Raw genomic sequence first — 23,442 nt, 5'->3', positions numbered from 1 at the left:
AACATTGAGCATAGCTGGGTATCCCACCCTCCCACAAAAATAAACTTTATTTGTCTCTAGTTGAAAATTGCCTCATTAGATCGCTGTGTTTTTAGACTATCTTGGGGATTAAATGATTAGTTTCAAGAATTAAATTTATGATACTGAAAATCTATCAGCATTGTCTGAGCTGAGAGAAATTTGTTGACTTGATTTTTTTAAGACATCATGATTTACAAAATTGCTCATAATAGAGTTGTTTCAGGCATAGGATATATCAACACCAGTTCTACCACCAGTTAGTTTCCCCTTTCTGAGGGATATTTTGAATACAAGGAACTTCAGTTCATAGATTAAATCTTATTGTAGTTCATTGGAGAATAAGATTCTAGTCATTCCAGATTGACCTAATGAGTGAGAGAGGAAAGTGAAATCTGAAGCATCTAACCAGCTATTGCTGGTGCTGATAGACAAAATGTCCCCAAGGAATCAGAGAAAGAACCAAAGACCTCTGCTGTATGACTGATCAACCCTCTGAGGAGAAAGAAGAGGGAAATGAAGAGACTGTGGATTCAAATAAGTGTTACAAACAAGACCTACTGGGGATACCAACGGAAGTTGGATTTGTAATGAGAAGATAATGGACTAGGTTAAAAGAGTGATGCTGTGCTCGCTTTGGCAGCACATATACTAAAATTGGAACGATACAGAGAAGATTAGCATGGCCCCTGCGCAAGGATGACACGCAAATTCGTGAAGCGTTCCATATTTAAAAAAAAAAAGAGTGATGCTTTTAAAATTTCATGTTCTTATAGGAGTTTCTATATTAATCTCTGGAGATTTGAAGTTATCTGGGGTGGACCCAAAGTAAAGAATAAAGAATTATTAAATTAGAATATAAGTCAACTCTGAGTGAAGAAGTAGAGAGTTTCAGAAGAGTATAGGTAATTAAAAAATTTAACTTCAATTAAACACCATGATTTATAAAGTTGTTTATAATGCAGTTGCTTCAAGCATTCAATGTTCTAGCATCAATACTACCACTAATGTGACCTTCCTTTCACCAATGTTCCCTTCCTCAAGCTTGACCCTTTAGCAGGCACAAAATAATTTACTTTATATTACTTGCTACAACTAAACAATAAATGGAATTTCAAAAAATAATTCAGTAATAGAAAACTTTTGGAAATTGTTATATCTCACAGAGGTGTTACTAAAGTCATTGTGGATGTACTGAGCTGTTTTGTGCTAGTTGAGATTGTGGTATTGTTTTCACCCATTGAGCTTAGTTTACTTCTACAAAACTTTCCTGTCAAATTTGCTATTCTCTCACTAAGCTGTCAGTTTTGTGAGATTTGGAGGTGCTGCACATCTACTATATGCTCTAGCAGCTGTTCTGCTGGGATTACTCATTGGAGTGGTGTCTCTGATATTCATTGTGGAGCTGTGGAATTGGGCTGTTTAATATGCCAGAGGATGTCAGATGCAAATGGGGCTGCTGGGCTTTTTGTCATGGTGGGGACTGTGTATGATTATTTCAAATACTCAGCAAGATCCAATCAGATGAGTCCTGAAAAGAATACATTGAATTTATCATTAAGAAAACTTTTCTAAAATTGTATAGAGACCTTATTGCTTTATGTTGAAGAGAGAAAGAAGAAAATAGAGTGAAATATAAATTGTTTTGAAGAGTGAAGCAAAGAAAGAAAGATGAGAGACACATGTTTTTGTTTTATCAGTTTGCAATGTGTAGAAAAGAGCTGTGTGTATGAATTATAACAAAGAACTTAGTCAAAAAGGGAGAGAGAATTAGCTAAAGAAGTCTGCTCATTTTGAAGTATATTCTTTATGGGGGGAGAAAAGGAGAAGGAGACTTGGGGCTACACCTGGTGGTGCTCATGGCTTACTCCTAGATCTGCTCAAGGGTCAGCTCCAAAGTGTTTAAGGGCCCAATCAGGATTGGATATGTGATAAGAAAATCCCTTAATGTCTGTTTGATTTCTCTGATCCCATGAAATATCTTATTGATGAAAACATTTATGATCCCTTTTTACTCTGTCACTTTATTGTTATTTTATATTACCAGGTAATTGTTGTACCATTTTATATTTTTAAAATGTATTGATATGAAATAGTTACTTTGACTATCAATTTTATTTCATTTAGGAGTTAGACCATACAAGCATATAATTCTTAAATGTTTTTTTGTATTTATTTTTTATATTTATTTATTTTTGTTTTATCAGACACACTCAGTGGTGCTCAGGGGTTACTTGAGTTCATAAATCACTCCTGACAGGCACAGGGGAACATATGGGATGCTGAGATTGAACCAGGTTGGTCTTAGATCAGCCGCAAACTTTCTATCTGAAGTGTTTTCACTCTGGCTCTTCTTTTTATTTTAAAATATAGATTAAAAAATTGGACTATGGGGCTGGCGAGGTGGCACTAGAGGTAAGGAGTCTGCCTTGCAAGCGCTAGCCAAGGAAGGACCGCGGTTCAATCCCCTGGCATCCTATAAGGTCCCCCCAAGCCAGGGGCAATTTCTGAGCACTTAGCCAGGAGTAACTCCTGAGCATCAAATGGGTGTGGCCTGAAAAACAAAAAAAATGGACTGGTTAGCCTGTTGATTTCTCCTTTACTCCATCTTCATTGATACTAGTTATGAATATTTAATAATGGTCTGATTTAGTAACACTTCTTTTTTAAATTATTTTTTATTTGAACACCATGGTTACAAACATGTTTATAGTTGGATTTCAGTCATAAAATGTACATCCCCCTCACCAGTGCAACTTTTTTGCCACCATTGTCTTCCATTTGCCTCCTTCCCCACTGCCTACCTATCTTCTAGACAGGCATTTTATTTCTCTCTCTCTCACTATCATTATTCTGGTAGTTTTTAATGTACTTGTTTTTATAATTGCACTCACCAATTTTTGTGGTAAGCTTGATATCATGGGCTGGTCCTTCTGGGCCTCATCTTTATTGTCTCTGGTATTATTACCATACTGTCTTATTTTTATTAAATCCTACATATGAGTGAGCCTCTTCTATGTCTATCTCTCTCTATTTGATTTATTAGTTTATATATTTAGGGCTCACCAATACCCAGAAAATTTGGTATACTTTTTTCTCCAGTGTACACTGGTCATTCTCCAAGATAGATAATATGCTGGCCCATGAAACATATCTCCATAAAATAAAGAGAATATAAACTATATGTAATACTTCTTAGATCATAATGCACTGAAATTAGAAGCTAATTGCAAATAAACACAGAGAAAAAAATGTTAACACATGGAAATTAAATAGCTCACTATTGAACCACCAGTGGGTTAGAGATGAAATCAAAGGGGAAATCAAGATTCTTGGAAATAAATGAGAACAAAGACATGGATTATCAGAATTAGTGAGACAGAGCAAAAGCAGTACTAAGAGGAAAATTTATAGCTTTTCAAGAACTCATCAGGAAGAAGGAGCCTACATAAATAACAACACAGCTTATAAAATTAGAAAGTGATCAATAAAGTGAACTAAAAAAAAACAGACAGAATGAGATAATAAAACTTGGAGCAGAAATTAATGTATGAAATCCAAAAAACAATCTGAAAGATCAATGAAAACAAGAGTTTGTTCTTTAAAAAAAATAGACAAGATCAATAAACCATTAGCAAAACTCACTAAGAAAGAGAGAAACTTAATAAACTGAATTAGAAAGTGGAATAGAAAAATATGTCAAGGGAATAACAAATGACCAAAGGCAACATAACCTAAGAACTAGTTTACAAAAGTGAGTTTGCCATAGTTTTAGATGGGAAGATGAGTAGGGTAGGATGACTGAAAAAATGCTGAAGAAAAGTAGACATTGATGGAGAGTGTAGTGCTGGAATATTATATGCATGAAACCCTGTCACTAACAGTACTGTAAGTCATACTGCCTAAAATAAAAATACACATAAATTATAAAATATATTCTGTAGAATGTCATGCTAAATTCAGTAGAAAGGAGGAGCCAGAGTGATAGCACAGTGCATAGGGTGCTTGCCTTGCACACAGCTGACCTGGGTTCAATCCCTGGCATCCTATATAGACTGTGAGCCTGCCAGGAGTAATTTGTGAGTGCAAAATAAGTAGCAACTCCTAGTACCACTGGGTGTGGCCCAAAACAACAACAAAATTAAGTGAAAAGCAGGATAAATACGGGATGTAATCACTTAACTTTGGTATAGAATAACAAGAAGAGAATAGAAGGAATCAAAAGTAGACAAACTCTTGAATCTTAAAATGAAATAAAAATGCCAAGAAAGTGGAGAAATGGAGGGGGAAATAAGAAGTCACTGGAGGTAATAATAGCAGCAATCATTCAGAGCCTTTGTTAGGTTGCTTGTATAGAGGTGATGTTTTTGTATAAATCTGTATACACCAAGAGAACCAGTACTACTGAAATTAAGGGGCCAAACTATAATAGTTGAATCTTAAAATTGTCTTTCAAGGAGGTGGAATGGTGAAAGGAGTGAATCCGTGAATATTGGTGGAGGGATGCTAATTTTGGTGGTGGGATTGGAGTTGGAACATTGTATACCTGAAAACTCTATTATTAACAGCTTTGTAAATCATGGTGACTAAATATGTTATTCAAAAAAGATCTGGGGGCGGGGCAAGAAAAGAAAATTCTCTTGATATGATGTAAGTGTTCCAGTCCAGTCACCAATGTACTTTGTATATGTAATATTTAATTAATTGGTTATCCCTTGACTTTTGAATACTTTGTTGATTTTCTGTAGACTTTTGTACAAAACTATAAAAGGAAACACTGGCTCACTTGATTGTAACATGAGCTAAAGGTGTGGTACATATGCATGTGTGTGTTTATTAAAATGGACAGAGAACAATATGAACTCTGAATACCCCTGCATTAATGGCTCTCCAGAGCTGCTTTAATTGTTTTCTCATGCTGTTCCAAATTTCACATCATTTCATAATGCAATATTTGAATGAAAAATGCAAGACCTCTGTGCTAATACTATTTGGCAATGAGTAAGTGGGGATTCCCCAAAGCCTCATGGTGAATCACTGATTTGGGATATGTGTGTGTGTGTGTGTGTGTGTGTGTGTGTGTGTGTGTGTGTGTGTGTGTGTATTATTTGGAGATTTTATTCCCCCCAACAGTTTTATTCTCCCAAACAGAGTGTTGGATCTTTTAAATTGCTGAATATATATACCTTTGTTAGAGAAAGGGGAGCAATTATAGCTAGTCCAGGCAATTGTGAGCATCATACTTTAAATGTATCTCTGAACCAGGAAATTTAGAATGCTATAAAAGCCAGGCTGCTTTTCCTTAATCACAGTAATGTAGTAACTGACTTAGATGTAATGCTGTAGTCAGGCTTTACAAAAAATATGAATGAGCAGATTGGATTTCTGTTTTAGATATAGTATGAGATAGATATGGTCTATATGAATTAAATGGAAAATACATGCTTCAAGAGAGGAAAATGAAAAAACTCTCAAGAAGTTTTTTTTTTCTTTCTTAGGAAAATTTTTATTTTTTAAAAATTTATTGTGGGGTCACATCTGGCAGTCCTGAGTTTACTCCTTGCTCTCTGCTCAGGAATCATTTCTGTAGGTGCTTGGTATACCATATGCAGTGCTAGATATTGAACAAGTTGGCCCACATGCAAGCAAGTACCTTACCTGCTGTGCTATCTCTGGAGTTCAGGAAGCATTTTCCATGGAAAGAAAGCTGTAGAGGATAAAAATCTCTTTGAAGTGCAACTTGACCTCTGAAGGAGTAAATGTGATTTCTATAAAAATGTAAAAATAGAGCCATCTCACAGATGTTGCATTGATTTGTTTCCCCCAGAGAAGTGTACTTAAAAGTACAACTTGGACAAGAAACAAAAAAAGAAAATCAACTTTTTCATTTTGTCTCCTGTGCTGTCCATTTCCTCCTTTGAATACTCTTTATTTTCTGATTATCAAACTCTTATGTGTTTCCTATCTCTTTCTGAGTTTTCTTTACTCTGGATTCACCAATTAAAGGCTTTCTTGAGATTATCTCTTCCCTTGAAGTCCTTCAAATTACTCAGATTGTTATAACTGGTCTAGATTTTAAACATGGGGGCCACACCTGGTGATGTTCTCTGCAGAGAGTAAAATGCTTGCTTTGTATACAGTTGACCATTCAATTCCTTGCATCTGAATATGCACAAACCTAGGAGTAAACCCTGATTATCTATCCCTGGTCTAGATTTTTGCAGAGAACTAAACCTATGAATGCTGATTTCTACTTCTCTATTTGACATTCCTAGTAATTCTGGTGCCTAAATCCTCACTTTAGGTACGTCAGCCTGTATTGGTACACAAGATGGTATTGATGGCATCTTTTTTTCTATTCTGTACCCAATCTGATATATTATGACAGGCTATTCTCAGAATATTATTTTCTGGTAATATTATTTTCACTTTCCATCTTGCTCTTTCAGAAACAGAAGTTATCTTCTCTACCTTCCCTTGGATCCTAAACATTGATATCCCCTGCTCCCACTGCTGTGCTTAGTCAGACCTTTCTCCACACCTTAGTGAATATGCTGCATACACATAATTCTATCATTCTCTCTAAAATCCTTCAGTAGAATTTTATTTTCTATATAACTAACCCATTTAACACCCCTTAAGGAACTCCATGATCTAATTTCTTCCACTCTGGTCTCCAGGTGCACTTCCATCTCCTATGGCCAACAAGCTCCAGCCACTTTTTTCTTTCTGACATTTTTGTTACACACATTGATCATTCCATTGGCATGGGATTTTCTTAACATACTTATTTTTTTGTGATTCTTTCTTTTTGTTTTCAGGGCACACCTGACAATGCTCAAAGGTTACTATTGGCTCTACACTCAGGAATCACCACTCGCAGTGCTCAGGGGACCATATGTGATGCCAGAGATGAAAACTAAATTCACTGCATACAAAGCAAATGCCTACTCACTACACTATTTCTCTGGTCTTGTTTTGCATAGTCTTTTATATTTCTTGCTTCATGTAATGTATTATTTTCAGGGATTTCTGCTGTCAGAGTTTAATATGAGTAAACTTTATAGCATGATGTAATGTCATGAATGAATTTCCATTCATAATGAGTGTGTTTTAAAAAAATATTTTTTTAAAAATTAGAAATGTTAAGGGAATTATTATGGAGAATTAGTAGAGAACATATTTATAATAAACTTTCTTGAAACCATCATCCAGCTTCAATTATTTGCAACTTAGTTTTAGTTTTATCTATATTCATTGCTATATGTTTTACTCCTAATTCTTCTGAATCAGTAGAGAACAGTTAGAATAAACTTTCTTGAAACCAACACCCACCTTCAAATTTTTTCAACTTATGTCTGAATTTCATTTATATTTATTGTTATATGTTTTACTCCCAATTCTATTGAAACAAATTGGAAGCTCTGTTACTTCATAGTGCACTTATTCTTCACAATGGATTATTTTTCAGCTATGAAAAAAAATAAATAATGTAGTTTGCCACCACCTTCATGGACTGGAAGGTACCATGCTGAGTGAAGTCAGTCAGAAGGAGAGGGACAGATAAAAATGAATAGTCTCATATGTGGGATATGAAGAAACATAGTCAAGGAGTAACAAATGGCCAAAAACAACAGAACCTGCAAGTTTGTCTATAACTGGGCTAACTAAAGAGGGAATGCAGGAAGTGAGTAGGAGTGGACCTGGCATTGGTGGAAGAACCAGGCACTTTGTGGTGGACCTGGTGTTGGAACATTGTATGCATGAAAGTATTACGAATGCATTATAATCACAGGTCCTCAATGAAGATCGAACACTATGTGAAGGGTACCACTTAAAAACATATAACCACAATTTCTCTATCTCAAGTAAAATATGTAATGGTATAAATCCAGTGTAGATTCACTTCATGGAAATAGGGTCCATTTAATAAAATCAATAACTACTAATTAATATCTTTCTTTTTTACCTGTGACCTTCCATTCTACTCCCATACCCTTGCTTTGAATTTGAAAATTGTCAAAGGAACAAAATATTATACTTGTGTTTTCGTAACCTGGATTTTTTTAAATGGTGTTATATAACGCATTACTCTACACCCCCCAATAAGTTTCAAATTTAGAATTAGTCACATTCAAGGTGTTTATTTCATAAGGATCAGAACACACTGATCAGGAGGTGCATACAATGTAGAAGTCTCTTTTTTGTGATCATTAGCAGCCATTAACTCACTGATTAGCAGAATGCTGATATTCATGGTACTGTATTTTCCAGCGTATAAGACGACTTTTGAAACAAAAGAAAGTCAACTGAGAAAATCGGGTGTTGTCTTATATGCCGAAACAAAAAAAAATCAGGCCGCAGAGTTTCCAAATCTCTTTCTTGGCGGCTCCCAAACAGTACTCAGGAGATCTGGGGGCCACTTCTGGCAAAACCCAGCTAACCATGTTGGTGGTTCAGTGCTAGGGTCCAGGATGGGGTGTTGTTTGGTTCGTGTAGTGGGGGAGATTAATTGATGCCACCAGGGAATTGCCAGAAAAGGTGCCTATGATAAGGGACCAATCACTGCAAGGCTGCTTGGACCGCCTCTCTAACTCAGCCAATCCAAGCAGGCTTTTTATGCATACAAATTAGACAATGTTCTGGACCCAAATCTACACTGTAAAAAGCCTGCTCAGATTGGCCAGAGTCAGAGGAAGTCTATTACAGTATAACCTTTGAACCTTTCTTGTTGTGATTGGCTCACTGTGGTACATGAGCACAGGAACACATGCAGCACATGCAGCACAGAAACGTTCTGTCTGATACAGCGAATATAGGCTGAAACCTATATTTTACCTGCAAAATTAGGGGGTTGTCTTATATGCCGGAAAATTCGGTATATTATTTACTGCATGTACTGAACTCATATAGAAACTTTCATATACAAACATGCGTTTTTTCTGAATTACTAGTAACTTTGGAAGTATTTGTAAGGGAAGATTAGTGCTTAATAATAAAGCTATAGCTTTACTCTTTTATCAACTTCTAAACAAATGAGATGGTACATTCTACATAATTTTAACAGGCATTATGATGTTTTTATTTGTTTTACTAATAAACCATTTTAAGGCCCCCCTCAGTCACAGGTTTTATTTGCTAATGTATTGTTAGTAACTGTTTTATCTCGGATAATTGTGACTTCCTGACTTTTTTTGAGATGTCTCAGCCTTTTTGTTGTTACCCATTTATGTCTGTATTCTTGATAAGGCTGTCTTCTCATAAGTATGTGTATATGTATGTGCACGTATTGTTTATTTTTTATCACAAGCCCAGGCTCATCGTCTATCAATTAGTATTTGTTGAAAGAGGTGTTAAATATTAAACTTAAGTGTCTTTGCATAGGAGTGTTTAGTTAAATCTTCATTATTGAATCATAAAATAAACTTGTAAGGAGAAAATTTTGGTTCATCATAAGAACAAAATAATTTGGGAGAGGAGGTTACAGGGGAGTTTGAAAACTATGGAACTCTTGAGGAATAAATTTGTTCCAGGCAGGGAGAGTTCAAAGATAAAGAAACAAACTGGCAAAGGTCCTTTTGTTTGGGTTTGCTTCAAATTGTATGTTTCTCAAATTCTCATTTTTCCTGATTTTCTTTTTTGGAAATATGCAAGGTTGGCTGCTTTAATTCTGTGTATATGTAAGTAGTTCTCTTTTATTTCTCAAAGATGATTTGTCTATTGGTTTTAATTTTATGTATTATGAGCTGGTACATTTGCATAAACATTGAACATGATGACTTGTGCTATAATATCAGTTTATTTTTTCATAGGTGGTGATTAAATATACTGCATTTGTTTTGCATTACATATTTAGATTTTTGACATTTTTAGGCACCTGCTGATAAATTTCCATTATATTTTACTCTTATTAATATTTGGAGTTTAGTTTATATATATATATATTTGGCGACTGGAACAAGTGGTATGTGGTGCTTGGGAGCTACTGACTATTTAGAGGTTAGCCCTGGTGGTGTTCAGGAGATCATGTGTTTGGATAGAATCTGAGCATCATGCATGCAAAGCATGTACTAAAACCTGTTAAGATGTCTCTCTAGCCCTGGATTTTATTTTAAACATTAACTAAGCAGAAATAGCAACTATTTATTTATCTTACTCATTTTGATAAAAATTAGACAGGGTGGGCCGGGCGGTGGCGCTGGAGGTAAGGTGCCTGCCTTACCTGCGCTAGCCTAGGAGACGGACCGCGGTAACATCCCCCGGCGTCCCATATGGTCCCCCAAGCCAGGAGCGACTTCTGAGCGCATAGCCAGGAGTAACCCCTGAGCGTTACCGGGTGTGGCCCAAAAACCAAAAAAAAACAAAACAAAAAAAAAACCAAAAAAACAAAAATTAGACAGGGTGTGATTGCTGTCAATTTATTTTGAAATTTTAATTTACTCTCCTGGTTTAAAGTATAATAGGACTAAGAATATTTAAGAATAGCAAAGGTGGGGCAAGAGAGAATATAATGGTATGCATAGCACTATATGTACGTTTGGTAATGCATGCTTTGCATATAGCCAACCTGGGTTTGATCCCCAGCATTTCATATATTCCTTAAGTTCCATCAGGAGTAATTCCTGAGCTCAGACCAGGAGGAACCCCAGAGCATTGCTGAGTGTAGCTCCAAACTAAACCAAATAAAAACCAAAAATGAAGTAAAATAATAAAAGTCTCAAAGAATATTAAAATCTAAATAGTATTAATATGCTTTTCATTTACACTTGAAAAAAAATTTGAATGGAGAGCAAAGTCATGGATATTGTTTTTCAATACTTAAAGTATCTATGTAGAAAATATAATAAGCACTTCAATTAGTGCCTTAAGAGGGAGTTAATACAGAAAGCATGGTTAGGAATACCTTTAAAATACATTTAATGACTTCACCATAAATTTATTAATTTATTCAAAAATATTTCCCTTGGTATATAATCCAGTTTACCTCTGTCACTTTCTCAGAATTATCTGCCTTTCTTGATTTTGATTCTACCAGTATAGTAAAGAACCAGAAGCATTGCATTTTTCTGTAGTATTATATTCCTTAGAAGTTTCTCATGAGACAGAATCATAATGGAAGAGAGAGGCATAATATATTAAATTTCCTAGAGCATATTAAATTTCTTTTAGTTATATTTCCTTAATTTCCTTTTTATTCTCTAGGCATAATTCCTTCTAGGTGTTAGCATATAGATACTATTTTCAAAGATGACCTAGATAATGTTTGTGATTTTGTTTCATTATACTAAATTATCTTATTGTTATGAGGTAACAAATAGAATGAAAAACTTTTAGTCTTTCCTTGGAGAATTACTTGTCCATAAGGAAATTCTCTTTGCACATCATCTTTTAAACTTGGAATATTTATCCTGAGCTAAGTGGGACAATTTTTTTATAGGCTTCATAACTTGCTCAATGAGCAGATAAATGTCTGAAAATTAATATGATTCTTCTTATTGAAAACACCTAGATATCTTGCTTTAGTCTCACAAGAGAATCTTACAAATACCATGTACAAAACACGCAGTACTGTGGACATTTTGGCAAAGATTTGCATTTGTGATTAGAATCATTCAGCCTGACTCTGAGGGGAACACCCACTGTCCCTGTCTCTCTTGTGAAGGGAAGGCAGCGTGCTCCAGAGTATCCTTCGTGGCTCTGCTCCTTAGCTTGGGCAGAAAAAAGGAGTGAGTAAAATTACTGATTCGGGGCCAGAAGTGAGTCTTAATACTGAGGCCAAATTGGGATTGGCAGTACTGGAAGAATTAGAGAATTGTGAATGATATCTGAATAGAAGATGGCTTCCGTTACAGCTTTACAGCTTAGAAGAGTTGGAGGCACATCTGACAGTACTGCCAAGTGAATATTCTTATCTAATAGAGATACAGTTTAAAACATTTTTACCATGTTTTTACCTGAATTAATGTCTTTCTATTACCAATCAAGCCTGATTACCTCAATTCATTAGCTCTTTATTTAATTAATAAGATGAGAGAAATCTTCTATGTTTTTCTGTAAACAGCTCTAATTTATTGATTCAATTTGAATTTTGTAATTATTCTAGAGAATTCAAATAATGCTTGGAGCATATATTTAAATCTTTAATAAAAATAAATTAAATCTATGAGATAATTATTTATTTTTATATTTTATTATGAATATTCTTTGTATAGTTTAAAAACTGCCATTTAATTGAAAATAATTTAGAATTTTAAGTATTTTGCTATATGCAGCAATGGCATATTAAAACTTCTGTGATGCCCTTTATTCAATGTGGGTTGTCTCACTCCCTAAAAGTGGAGCTAGTGACTTAATTTTAACTTGGTATTTGAATTGAGGGATCAGGAGTTGTTGAGTATATACATCAGTGCTTCTCAATTATTTTCTGTCATGCTCCCCTAGGAAGAAGAAAACATTTTTCCTGCCCCCACGTGACTGTAAAACATATATTTATTTTAAAAAACTGTAACCTGCAAAACAAAAATATATAAAATAATTTGAGCTGATTTTTTAATTAGATGTGATGTCTGAATTAATGACTACAATGAGCATGTTTTGCAATGCATAGCTTTTTGAAGCGGGGTTAGAAGCAGGACATAGCAACTCTCAGCTCCAGAGACATACAGACACATAAACACAGGGTTTTTTGCTGAGGTCAAACACGCCCCCCTTTACGAAGCCTCATGCCCCCACTGGGGGGCACGCCCCACTAATTAAGAAACATTGATATATATGAAGTAAAAAACTAAGTAAGAAAGGTGCATTGACTAAGATTAAAAAGTAATTTGATGGCCCAGAGTGATAGCACAGTGGTAGGGCATTTGCCTTGCTCAAGACTGAATCAGGACAGACCTGGGTTTGATCCCTAGCATCCCATTTGTGCCCTCAAAACCAGGAGCAATTTCATTTTTTTAAATAAGGTATGTTTATGAGACTGTTGCAGTCATTTTATTGTTGAGAACTACTGAACCAATCTCTCCGTGACTATTTAAAGATCCTTCCACCATTATATCATAATTCCTTCTCTCTCACAACTTTTTCCCCAACCTCTTCAGTTTATAATTCTATTTTTATTAATATATTTATTTAAACACCTTGATTACAAATATGATTGTAGTTGGATTTCAGTCATATAAAGAACACCCCCCTTTACCAGGGCAACATTCCCATCACCAATGTCCCAGATCTTCCTCCACTCTACCCTACCCCCGCCTGTACTTTAGACAAGCTTTCTACTTCTCGCATTCATTCACATGTAATGATAGTTCTCAATGTATTTATTTTTCTTTCTGTTTTTTAGGTTTTTTAGGCCACACCCGTTTGATGCTTAGGGGTGCTTGGTGCTCAGAAATTGTCCCTGGCTTGGGGGCGGGACCATACGGGACACCGGGGGATCAAACCGCGGTCCTTCCTTGGTTAGTGCTTGCAAGGCAGACACCTTACCTCTAGTGCCACCTCGCCAGCCCCAATGCAGTTATTTTTCTAACAGCACTCATCACTCTTTGTGGTGAGATTTATGTCATGAGCAGGACATTCCAGCCCTTCTCTCTTTTGTCTTTGAGAATTATTGCAAAAATATCTTTTTTTAAATTAATATCTTTATTTAAACGCCTTGATTACAAATATGATTGTAGTTGGATTTCAGTCATGTAAAGAACACCCCCAATTACCAGTGCAACATTCCCATCACCAATGCCCCAAATCTCCCTTCTTCCCACCCCACCCCTGCCTGTACTGTAGACAGGCTTTTTACTTCCCTTATTCATTCACATTGCTATGATAGTTCTCAATGTAGTTATTTCTCTAACTGCACTCATCATTCTTTGTGGTGAGCTCATGTCGTGAGTTGGACCTTTCAGCCCTCCTTTCTTTTGTCTCTGAAAATTATTGCAAGAATGTCTTTTATTTTCTTAAAACTCATAAATGAGTGAGACTATTCTGTCTCTCTCCCTCTGACTTATGTCACTCAGCATAATAGATTCCATGTACATCCATGTATAGGAAAATTTTATGACTTCATCTCTCCTGATGGCTGCAAATTATTCCATTGTGTATATGTACCACAGTTTCTTTAGTCATTCATCTGTTGAAGGGCATCTTGGTTGTTTCCAGAGTCTGCTTATTATAAATAGCACTGCAATGAATATGGGTGTGAGGAAGGGAGTTTTTGAATTGTATTGTATTTTTGTGTTCTTAGGGTATATCCCTAAGAGTGGTATAGCTAGATCAAATGGGAGCTTAATTTCCAGCTTTTGGAGGAATCTCCATATTTCTTTCCTTAAAGTTGGACTAGATGGTATTCCCACCAGCAGTGAATACGAGTTACTTTCCACATCCCCGCCAGCACTGATTGTTCTCATTCTTTGTGATGTGCACCAATCTCTGTGGCATGAGATGGTACCTCAGAGTTGATTTGCATCTCCTCGATGAATAGTGATGTGGTGCATTTTTTCATGTGCCCTTTGGCCATTTGTATTTCTTCTTTGACAAAGTGTCTGTTCATTTCTTATCCCCATTTTTTGATGAGATTAGATGTTTTTCCCTGTAAAGTTCCCTCAGTGCCTTGTATATTTTGGCTATAAGCCCCTTATCTGATAGGTATTACGTGAATAGTTTCTTTCACTCAGTGGGTGGCTCTTGTATTCTGGCACTATTTCCTTTGAGATGCAGAAGCTTCTCAGCTTAATATATTCCATTCTGTTTTTCTCTGCTTCCACTTGCTTGGAGAGTGCTGTTTTCTCCTTAAAAAATGCCTTAGTCTCAATGTCAAGGAGTGTTTTACCTACATGTTGTTCTATATACCTTATGGTTTCAGGTCTGATATCAAGGACTTTAATCCATTTGGATTTGACCTTTGTACATGGTGTTAGCTGGGAGTTTGAGTTCACTTTTTGAAAGTGGCTAGCCAATTATGCCAACACCACTTGTTGAAGAGGTTTTCCTTGCCCCATTTAGGATTTCTTGCTCCTTTATAAAAAATTAGGTGATTGTATGTCTGGGAAAATTCTTTGAGCACTCAAGCCTGTTCCATTGATCTGAGGGTCTGTCTGTATTCCAATACCATGCTGTTTTGATAACTATTGCTTTTTAATACAGTTTAAAATTAGGGAAAGTAATGCCTCCCATATTCCTTTACCAAGGATTGCTTTATCTCTTTGAGGGTGTTTCGGTTCCAAATGAATTTCAGAAGTGTTTTATCCACTTCTTTGAACTATATCATGGTTATCTTTAGAGGTATCACATTAAATCTGTACAGTGCTTTGGGGGTATTGCCATTCTAATGATGTTAATCCTGCCAATCCGTGAGCAGTGTAATTGTTTCCATTTCTGCGTGTCCTTTCTTATTTCGTGGAGCAGAGTTTTATAGTTTTCTTTGTATAGGTCATTCACATTTTTAGTCAAGTTGATTCCAAGATATTTGAGTTTGTGTGGCACTATTGTGAATGGGGTTATTTTCTTAATGTCCATTTCTGCCTTATTACTATTGATGTATAGAAAAGCCATTGATTTTTGCATGTTAAATTTGTAGCCTGCCACATTGCTATGTGAATTTATTTTGTCTAGATGCTTTTTGGTAGAGTCTTTAGGGTTTTCTAAGAAGAGTATCATGTCATCTGCAAACATTGAGAGCTTGACTTCTTCCTTTCATATCTGGATGCCCTTGATAACCATTTTTTTGTTTAATCGCTATAGCAAGTACTTCCAGTACTATCTTGAATAGCAGTGGTGAGAGAGGACAGCCTTGTCTTGTACCAGAATTATAGGAAAGGCTTTTAGTTTTTCTTCATTGAGGATAATATTTGCCATTGTAACTGGGATCTGTCTTGGGGTGCTTTTTTTTTTTGTTTTGTTTTGTTTTTGTTTTTGGGCCACACCCGGTAATGCTCAGGGGTTACTTCTGGCTATGGGCTCAGAAGTTGCTTCTGGCTTGGGGGACCATATGGGACACCGGGGGATCGAACCGAGGTCCATCCAAGGCTAGCACAGGCAAGGCAGGCACCTTACCTTTAGCGCCACCGCCCGGCCCCATGGGGTGTTTTTCTTTGAATCTCTTTTAGCTGGTAGTCTTCAGGTATGCAGGATTTGGTTGTATGTAGTCTTTAACTCTGGGAGTTTCTTTGTAATGATGTCTTTGACTCTTGATTCTTCCTGAGTATCCCCGTCCTAGGTCTCTGGGACTCAATGATTCTGATTTTTTTTCTGTTGAGTTTATCAAAAACTTCTATTTCACATTCTTTGAGTACTTTTTCCATTTATTATTGTTTGCCTTAAGGTTCTTTTCCAATCTCTTCTGCTGTATGGAGTCGTTCTGTAGTTCATCTTCCAGTTCACTGAATCTGTCTTTAGCTGCTTTTACCCTGTTGGAGAGGTTTGTCATTAAGGTTTTTATTTCAGCAACCATGTTTTTTAAATCTGTTATTTCTGTTTGGATTTTTCTGATTTCTATCTTGTGTTCTGTTCATCTAGAGCTATGTTTTCTTTGATTTCCATGCGGATCCTACATATTTCTATTCTAAATTCCTTATCTGAGAGATTAATCAGATAGTTGGTACTTTTTGGGGTCATCAGAACTTTCTTCTTCATTCTCTGTGCATGGTGTTTGCCTGCGAGTTTTTCCCATTGTTATGCTTGTAGGGTGATTTTTTCTGCTTGTTATGGTTGGGCTTATTATTTAGAAAGTGCACATGGCTCCAAAGCAAAGCAGATCCTCTAGGAGAGAGTTTTTTCTGGGCCCTTCTTGGCTTTCTCAGGAGAGTTTCAGGAGACAGCAGAGAAGTGAAGAGAAAGAAGCAAAGGCGACAGGTCCCCTCAGTCTCTCCCAGTTGCTAATCTCAAAGCAGGGGCAGACCCCTACCATGTTCCTTCACAAAGGAGGTACTTTTCTGCTGGTGCCTCTGGTAGCTGATTTTCACTCAGTTGGCCTTTCTGCTTGGGTGCCTTTAGGAGACAGTTTTTGCTGGGCCGTTGTTGGCCTTCTCAGGAGAATTTCAGGAGACAGAAGAGAAGATAAGAGAAACATACAAAGGTGACAGGTCACCTCAATCTCCTTCAGGAGCAATTTCTTAGTGCATAGCCAGAAGTAATCCCTGAGCATCACATGATGTCTGTCCCACCCCCCCAAATAAAAAAAAACACAACAAAAAAAGCAAATTTATACTAAGATTCTTCTTCTTTTTTTTTTTTTTTTTTTGGTTTTTGGGTCACACCCAACAGTGATCAGGGTTTACTCCTGGCTCTACACTCAAAAATCACTCCTGGCAGGCTCAGAGGACCATATGGGATGTCTGGATTTGAACCAACATCCTTCTGCATGCAAGGCCAACACCTTACCTCCATGCTATCTTTCTGGCTCCTATACTAAGATTCTTAATGGGAAATAATTGAAGCATTGAGGAACAAGAGGAGGATGCTGATTAGTGGTCTGGGGGCAGAGTATAAAAGAGTATTGTTTGTTTAGAAGTATGTCTGGTGGGTACAAAATGGTTAAAAAATTATTTTATCAATTCTAAGAAACTTAATTTTGGGAGCTGGGGGCTACACCTACCTGGCTGTGCTCAGGGCTTTCACCTGGCTTTGCACTCAGGAATCTCTTTTATCAGGGCTCAGCAGAAAATATAGACTGCTGTATTCTAAATCTGGATGCATAAAGTACAGATTTTGAATATCAAAATGAATAAAATACACACATATATCATTCTGCACATGAAAAGGCTAAGGTGTAATATCATTTAAGTTCAACAAGGCAAACATATAATTTTGTTTTGTTTTTTAGCTATACACATTGATGACCCAGTAAGTCAGCACTTACTCCTCACTTTGTGCTCAGGGAATTGCTCCTGGCTATTCTGGGAAACTATAGAGGTTGCTAGGGATCAAACCTGGGTTGGCTGTGTATAAGAAAAATGCCCTATACTGTACTATCTCTTTAGTCTCTCAAATTGTAACATTTTTAGGAAATGAAATTTTTTCAATGCAGTTCTAAATTGAATTTGTAATTTGAGCAAAGAAAATAGACATTTAAGACAAATATGAAAATTTTGATTTCTCTGAAGTTTTTGAAAATAAATTTTATGATATATTCTTGAATTAATTTTCAATTTTAAGGGAGGAAATGTTAGTCTATTAACATTATAATATTCATTCAGTAAGATCTTTTGATATATGACTCTATGCCAGGTAATTTTACACAGTGGAAACAAATAGAAAAACAGAAAATTTCTTTTGCTCCTGATACTTTTATTCTGGTATGAATTTTAAGTACATCTTCATTTTCACATGATATAGCACTTTTAATATCAATTTATTTATTGTGGTTACTTAAATTAAACTCTAGGTATTAATTGTAATATGATCATAGGTAGAGGTTCAATTTATGCAGAAGCATGTTCAGAAACAGAATACCTGGAAGTTTGTTCTGTTCTTTTATCACAAAACATATACATGTTTTTTTATCAAAAAGAAATCCATATTATTCCACAGAGCACATTAACACAACAATTTTACTGTTTGAGTATTTTACTGTTTAAGAATATAATCAAAAAACCTGAATTGCCCATACTACAGACTTCACTTCCTGTTACACATATGTGAATAACTACAGGGAAAATACAAAAGGTTTATGAGAAGAAATGAAATTGTGTGTGTGTGTGTGTGTGTGTGTGTGTGCGTGTGTGTGTGTGTGTATGTGTTGAGCGGAAATATATGTAAATGAGGGGAAAATTCCAAGCAGTTCCTTGAATCAGTTACTACCTCCTCAGGGAGCTAGTGATAAGCTGGAGCGAATCTGTACAGATGTTAGTGCTGACTGCCTCACAGCCGCAAGTTCTGTCAGAGGCCTCTCTTAGTTGTAAAAGATGAAGAGTACAAGGTAGAGTCTTCAGATAAACTCTATGTGCATATTAATTTTTGCCTGCACCTGTATAGCTGGTGCTCAGAGCAGGAAAGAAGCAGATCTGTTCTCCCTGTTGAAGCACAAGGAAAAAAGAAACCTAATGAGGAAATGACACTTTATAGTCTTTGAATTGGGCACTAATATTCAATTTCTGTAAGCTTATAATGTATTTCAGCAATCATTTTAATAAAGAATGTTACTAGGTTGATTGGGCTATATTAAACTCATTGGCTTTTAGAGATATGCATGTCTGGTAACAGTATTTTTTGGGGGGATCCACACCGGTGATGCTCAAGGGTTACTCCTGGCTATGCGCTCAGAAATTGCTCCTGGCTTGGGGACCATATGGGACACTTAGGAATTGAACCATGGTCTGTCCTAGGTCAGCCATGTTCAACGCAAATGCCCTACCGCTCCATCCCCAAGTTACAGTATCTTTTAAAAGACAAAATGGATACATTTGCATACAAGTTTTAAAAAAAGAAACATTTAACTTTGTTATTTGAGATTCAGGCACTGAGTTCTCTGGGCTACCAATTCTTCTTTGATAAATTCTTAAATCTAAAGATATCTTTAATTGTATTTTGTTGTTGTTTTTGGCTACACCTGGTGATATTAAGTATTACCCCTGGCTCTGTACTCAAGAATTATTCCTGGTGGTGCATGGGGGAACATAAGGAACACCAGGGATCAAACCATGGTCAGCCACATGCAAGACAGATCCCTACTAGCTGTACTATTTTTTTGGATCCTGTTGTAATTTAGATTACAATCAAACAATCATTTCTGACCTGTGAGACTGGCAAAACCTATGATTGATACCAGAGTAGGTAAAGTGTGTTATAGGATCTCTTGTCAGCTTTCATGGGAAGTTTGTATTGGATAATTTGGCAGGTGGTGGTGTTATTAGGGATGCTTTTAAGAAATGTTGAGAATGCTATGGTTCAATGTGAGAACTTGAGAATGTAGTTAGATGCTCTAGTAAGAAATTTCCTGGGCCTCTTGGAGGTACTCAGGGGATCATGTGGTGCTGAATATTGAATTGGTATTGGCCTTATCCAAGGCATATCTTGCAAGTAACTCATTTACATTTTTTTTTTTGGTTTTTGGGCCACATCCGGCGATGCTCAGGGGTTACTCCTGGCTGTCTGCTCAGAAATAGCTCCTGGCAGGCACGGGGGACCATATGGGACACCGGGATTCGAATCAACCACCTTTGGTCCTGATCAGCTGCTTGCAAGGCAAACGCCACTGTGCTATCTCTCTGGGCCCTCATTTACATATTCATATGTGCTTATTTTACTTATTGTAATTAATGAAATATGCTGATAGAACTAGTAAAAGTTGAAAGTAGGGGCCAGAGCGGTGGCACAGGGCATAAAGCCTCTGCCTTGCGCACACTAGTCTAGAATGAACCACAGTTGGATCCCCGGCATCCCATACGGTCCCCCAAGCCAGGAGCAATTTCTGAGTGCATAGCCAGAAGTAACCCCTGAGCATCACCAGGTGTGGCCCCAAAACCTAAATAAATAAATAAACAAATAAGTAAATAAATAAATAAATAAAAAGAAAGAGCAGCATCCTAGAAGATTTGTGTAGTCACATGTTTGTTGACAAATTTATTGGATAAAAAGTTATCTGCCTGGAGCAATCTTACTTTTAATTAGAAAGGATACACATTTAGAATGTATCTGGGAGAACCATCTGTTTGGTATAGGTCTTGTGTAATGTAATAGTAAAATTTCATGACTTATTTTTATAATGTGCTGCATGAGATATATCCAGATGAAATGTTAAAAACAAATGACACAAAGATGTTGTATTGTTGAGACAGAGAAAAAGAAAGAAGATTAGGTGTCAAATTGTTATCCTTGGGGATGAATGTTCTCAGCCTGATTGTGAAAACAGTTCAGCAAAAGAAACAGAAAACGAATTACTGGAGAAATAAAGAAAGGAAGACAGTTATTTTGACTGCTTGATATTTAAACTTAGAATGAGTGGTTAAGCATGGTGATTTTGTTAAATCATAGATTTATTCAGGAAGAAACAAAATGGATCACAGAAAACTTCATTTAAATTTTGGATTTTACAAGTGTGAATATTTAGCATCTGAATAATAAAGTGTGATTTTTTATGACGATAATATAGAGGATGATATAGAAATCTCAGACTTAGTGAAATTAATGTTGTAGAGCATGAATCACTGACATTTCGATTCAAAATGCATGAATGTAAATTACAATAAGGACAATTTGAGATATATGGTAACATATTTTCACTGCTTTGCATTTTTTCTTTCATTTCTCCAAGGGTAAATGGGAAGTTGGTAGCCTTGAAAGTGATCAGGCTGCAAGAAGAAGAAGGTACACCTTTTACAGCTATCAGGGAAGGTAGGCATTTTTCTCTTGTTATCTTTAACTTTGGGTGATGTTTAAGCCTGCTTAAATATTAAACATCTCTGAATATGCTTAGTTTTAAAAATTATAGGACTGTGAAACATGCAAACTGAAATACAAATGCAGTATATGAAATCATGTGTGAAAATAAGAACAACATGCTGAATACTTAATGTGGGGAAAAACTTTCAGTTTTTTAGTAAAAGCTATCACTAGTTACTAATGTATTAACATACATTATGTATCATAGTGTCTTATAAAAGTACATGCTAGTGTATCATAACTATACTCATGTCTTTTAAGGAAAAATCTTTGAAAGGGGAGAGGACAGTAGTACTTATAGTCATTATATTTTCTCTCTTCTAAATTAATTAATCTATTAATTTTGCTTTTAAAATTATACTACAGTTATAATGGTGTATGTGTATGTTTATGTGTGTGTATTTAATATCTGGGCCACATCCAGCAGTGCGCAGGCTTTATTCTAGTTCTGAGCTCAGAAATCACTCCTGGTAGACTCAGGGGATTGACTTTATGTGGTGCTAGTGATTGAATTTCATCAGACATGTGCAAGCCAATACAATCCCTCCACACTGTGTTATCTTTCTTTCTGGACCCTTATTTTTTCATTTTGTAATTCTACAAAAATTTCTTAAGAAGTATAGTCATTTGGGGCCGGAATGATAGCACAGCAGAAGTGTGTTTGCCCTGTACATGGTCAAACCTGGACGGAGACAGGTTTGATCCCCAGCGTTCCATTTGGGCCTCGGGTCTGCCAGGGGTGATATCTGAGTGCAGAGCCAGGAGTAACCCCTGAGCATGCCAGGTGTGGCCCAAAATCCAAAAACCAAAAAAAAACAGTATACTCATTTTAGGGATAAGAGTTTACAGTGATAATACACTGGGCATGGCATTTGCCTTACATACAACCCACCTAGGTTTGCTCTTCAGCACCCCACATGTTTCCACAAGCATACCAAGAGTAAACCCTGAGCAAGGAACTAGGATTAAACCCTAAGCACTGCCTGTTGTGGTCCAAGAAGAAACAAACAAAAAGAAATAGAGTCCTTTTTTTTGTTATTTGAGAGAGAGAACCACACAGCAATGCTCAGGATTTAATCCTGAAACTGTGCTTAAGGATTACTCTTGGAGGATTTAGGGAACATATGGAGTGCCTGAGATTGAACCCATGTCATGTAAGAAAGGCTCTGCCTGGTATGCTAACACGCTGACTCAAAATATAGTCATTTTTCAGAACACCAATTTAAACAATATTTTTCAGTCTACAAACTCAGAATCAGAATTATGGTAGAAAACATGCTTGAGAAAAAGATAAAAAAGAAAAAAAAAAGAAAACATGCTTGAGATTCAAAGCATTTTAAGCCTTCAAATAATATTAGCAAAATGTCAAATGCCATGCGTCTGTCAACCCTTTTCTTTAAAAGAGCACTATGTAGTTAGTGAGATAGCTTTATATAATTTACTTAGCTTTCTTATCTTTGTGTTAAATTTAGGTTTTTAATTTAACTCTTATAATTATGGATAAATTGCATTTCATTACAATATATTGAATTTTTTAAGATGAGGTGTGATAGGAGTGAAGTGGTTATTTTATATTTGTCAATCCCTCCATTATTATTTCAAAATCACTTTACCATTTTCCATCTACCTACGTCATCTCAGTTCTCAGTTTTATTGGATCCTGCCTCAGGGTTTGTTTTCCTTGGGAGTTATCTAATACCTTTCTTTATTGTTTTATGTTTTGTATATGAATTAGATTATTTGGTATTTATCTTTTATTTCATGACACACTTCTGTCAACCTGGACACACTCCAGTTTTATCCACATTACAGCATACTGCAAAAATAATCTTTTCCCTAGCTAATAGTATTTCATTGTGTGTATGTATGTGTATATATGTGTACATACATACATACGTACATATAGATTGCATTTTATTTATCTACTCATCTATTGATGGACATATGGATTGTTTCCAGTACTTGGTTATTGTATATAGTGCTGCAATTAATAATTAATATAGGTATACATATGTCTTTTCAGATTAATATTTTTATGTTCTTGGGACAAAGTTC

The 23,442-nt window shown here is 36.1% G+C and overlaps 1 protein-coding gene and 1 non-coding gene across 4 annotated transcripts in view; both read left to right on the top strand.

The window, feature by feature from the left end:
* The window catches only part of CDK14 (cyclin dependent kinase 14), a 733,148-nt gene that overhangs the window by 263,009 nt on the left and 446,697 nt on the right, over positions 1-23,442 (top strand). For all 3 annotated transcript variants that reach the window (XM_049769012.1, XM_049769019.1, XM_049769022.1), the window contains exon 5: positions 21,260-21,339. In XM_049769012.1, coding sequence (XP_049624969.1) covers positions 21,260-21,339 — 80 coding nt within the window. The remainder of the gene's footprint in view (positions 1-21,259; positions 21,340-23,442) is intronic.
* On the top strand, positions 646-752 carry LOC125996377 (U6 spliceosomal RNA). Its single transcript, XR_007491258.1, has one exon. It is a non-coding gene; the product is annotated as a U6 spliceosomal RNA (small nuclear RNA).

This window comes from Suncus etruscus, chromosome 1 (assembly GCF_024139225.1).
Source record: "Suncus etruscus isolate mSunEtr1 chromosome 1, mSunEtr1.pri.cur, whole genome shotgun sequence".
NCBI classification, from domain to species: Eukaryota; Metazoa; Chordata; class Mammalia; order Eulipotyphla; family Soricidae; genus Suncus; species Suncus etruscus.
The sequence above is the reverse complement of the archived record's forward strand: the minus strand, read 5'-3'. Positions and strand labels throughout refer to the sequence as shown.